General features: G+C 54.1%; 1 protein-coding gene across 1 annotated transcript in view; it reads left to right on the top strand.

Annotated features, from left to right (window-relative positions):
• The window catches only part of LOC127749544 (neural-cadherin-like), a 28,462-nt gene that overhangs the window by 10,173 nt on the left and 15,420 nt on the right, over positions 1–2,869 (top strand). Inside the window, exon 2 of the mRNA XM_052268124.1 lies at positions 2,039–2,203. Coding sequence (XP_052124084.1) covers positions 2,039–2,203 — 165 coding nt within the window. The remainder of the gene's footprint in view (positions 1–2,038; positions 2,204–2,869) is intronic.

Below are 2,869 nucleotides of genomic sequence, written 5' to 3'. Positions count from 1 at the left end.
TCTCTCTCTCTCTCTCTCTCTCTCTCTCTCTCTCTCTCCCCCTCTCTCCCTCCCCTCTCTCTCCCGCCCTTTCTTTTAGTGCCTTTCCTGTCTCCGTTTCCGGGTCAATTTACCTCATGTCAACCATGCTACCCCGAACAACGCCGAAGAACCCCCGGCTGCACCCCTCCATACCCCTTTCTCCTCCCTTTCGTCAGCAGAGAACTCGCAGAACTCACATAGCGTCACGTCTGCTCAGCGTCAACTTTTGAACGCCATGAGGCGTTGGAGGAGCAGGGGGGGGGGACAGCATGATGTTTGAGCCGTCTCGCATGCACGGAGGCACGGGGGGGGGCAGGGGGGAACAGCAGCCGTCCTTGCTGCCGAAGCGGGGGATGAGTATGAGGATCCTCTTTCGGAACAACTTACATAAGTTGCTTTATGTGCGAGGGGTCTGGCCGGGCCGGGCCGGGGCAGACACACACACACACATTGCAACCGCTGTGCTCCGGAGTCTCCTACCGGAAGTTTCCTGCTCCGGGGGGCTGGCGCCGACGGCGCGGCGAGTACGAAAGCGGCTGCAAGCGGTGACGACGACGGAGACCAGCCCAGGCCGAGTCGAGGCCACACACATTTGACTGCTCCGAGTGCCCCGCCCCGTCGCTCCGCCCCACCCCACCGCACCCTCGGGCCCCGCGCGCCATGGTGTTCTAACTAGTTTGAGGTTGGGGCGCGGTGGGGCGGGGCGGGGTGCATGGGTATGGAGGTCTTGACTCGAGTCGGGCGGGGCGGGGCGGGAGTCTGCTGCGCCTAACGAGAGGCGCCCGTTGAGCCCAAACCTGTGAGCCGGTCTCGCACTTCGGCGCTCGGCGAGAAAACGGCAGTACAGAATCTCTGTTCCGACAATCTTACAATGTGAGGCGACATTATATTCGCAAAAGAAACACCGCGAAACGCATGGCGAAATACCACACTAAATTAGCCGCGAAATACTACACGAAATGCTGGCGTGTTCCCGAGTGATCCCCCCTCGCTTTCTGGTACCTTTAAAGACGGTCATCCCCATCCCCCCGGGCGCTTCAGGGACAGTGTGGTCGTGCACGACATGGGGACGGCCCTTTGGTCCTGAGGTCACCTCTAAGAAGAGGTCACAAGGCCACCCTGCCGTCCTTGGCCCGCTCCTTGTCTGCTGCTGCGGCTCGCCGTCTGGCCAGGATGGGGTGGGTGGTGAGGGTGGCGGTGAGGGGGGGGGGGACAAGACAACTAAAAGTTCACCGGCAGGATCAGTGCGTAAGCTTCGCAGTTCCCCTCTCCTTCTTTCTCTCTCCCGAGCTGACTGGCGGCAACACCCGCCCACGTCGCTCATGTTGTTGTTACACCCGCCAGCAGCTCTCTTCTGCCCTACTTGGAGTTGCCTTTGTGCGGGGGAGGAGGTAGCAGCCCCGAGGGTTTCGGCATCAGAGCGCCGTCGCCACCGCCACTGCCCACCCGCCGACCCGGCTGCTCCTGCTCGTCTGTGCGCCCTACTGGCTGCCTGCATGCCTGAACGTCCTGAACGCAAGGCTATGGCTCATACGGGCTCATAGGCCCAGAGAAAAAGTGGGGAGGGCTTTTCATGTGACTGCACTTCATGGGGATAATTGAAAGGAAGGACCAATAGCTGCCTGAACACAAACGTATGCACCAGAGAAGTCTGCACAAAGCAATGCTTTGTATACAACCATTCCGGGTAAAGCTAAAATGCAAAAGAATGCGAGGAAACAAGAAAGTAGAAGTCACCCAAGTAATAGCATAGTGATTTCCTTTTGTTGTTCTTCTTCTTTTGAGCTTTACCGTAATTCTTTATTACGAACTCACACTCGCACGTGCTCATGGACCAGATACGCCACGGGAACCTTGATCATTCCTGCTGATTTTTTTCCTTCGTTTCATCACCGTCGCAGGTCTCTCTTGCAGGGTATGCTGGCGTTCTCGCCGAGACGCGCTTAGGACAAGCGATGTATGAGGAGCCATCGCATTCTTCTGCTTCGAATGTCTCACCCTATGTTCTCCTACACAGTACGAGCTCAGGCTCACCGCCTCGGACAACCTGCGCGAGAACTACACGACGGTCGTGATCCACGTGAAAGACGTGAACGACAACCCGCCCGTGTTCGAGCGGCCCACCTATCAGAGTCAGATCACGGAGGAGGATGACCGCGCTCTGCCCAAGCAGATCCTCAAGGTCCTGCTACCGAGCGTGTTGCGTTATTGTTTGCTCTTTCGTTCGTACTTTTCGCTTATATTTTTTTGCTTTTGCGCTGCGCATGGTTCTCGTGTTTGTAATGTGCGTGATGAGCATGATGTTATCGTTTGATATTATTTTTCTTGTTTGTTTGTTTTATCACGTTTTTTTCCGGTTGTCTGTATCTGCATTTTTTTTTCTCGATTTGCTGATGCTTACATGTCCGCGAGGACTGGGTAGATCTGCATCCATAGTAGAGAACCGTGGATTATCAGTTTTATCGTTTTTTATTTATCAATGTTTTGTTTTGGTCCAGTTTTTTTTTTTCATCTCTCTTCCCTTTTAATTGTCCTGGCCGTGCTGACTACAACTGAAACCCGGACAGGACCGGGTGGTCAGAGCCCTGGCAGCCCTGCACACTACACGCTGGTACACGCGTTCCAGTATTCATTTTATTTTTTGTATCGTCTCCTACTGCCCGATATCCCGTCTCCTCTGTTGAAAAATCTTTGTCTTTCAGTAGGTTTGAAACTATTACTTCTGGGGAATCAATATGAGATTGAGCTCACCGCCGAATAAGTTTCAGCCGTGTAATCAACGCCCCGAAAAAAAAAAAACGTAAATTTATTTTGCATATTTGTTCCTCTTACTTTTACTCTTTTTTTT

Source organism: Frankliniella occidentalis, unplaced genomic scaffold (assembly GCF_000697945.3).
Source record: "Frankliniella occidentalis isolate FOCC.00 unplaced genomic scaffold, Focc_3.1 Scaffold64, whole genome shotgun sequence".
Classification (NCBI taxonomy): domain Eukaryota; kingdom Metazoa; phylum Arthropoda; class Insecta; order Thysanoptera; family Thripidae; genus Frankliniella; species Frankliniella occidentalis.
This window is presented reverse-complemented; position numbering and strand designations above follow the sequence as displayed.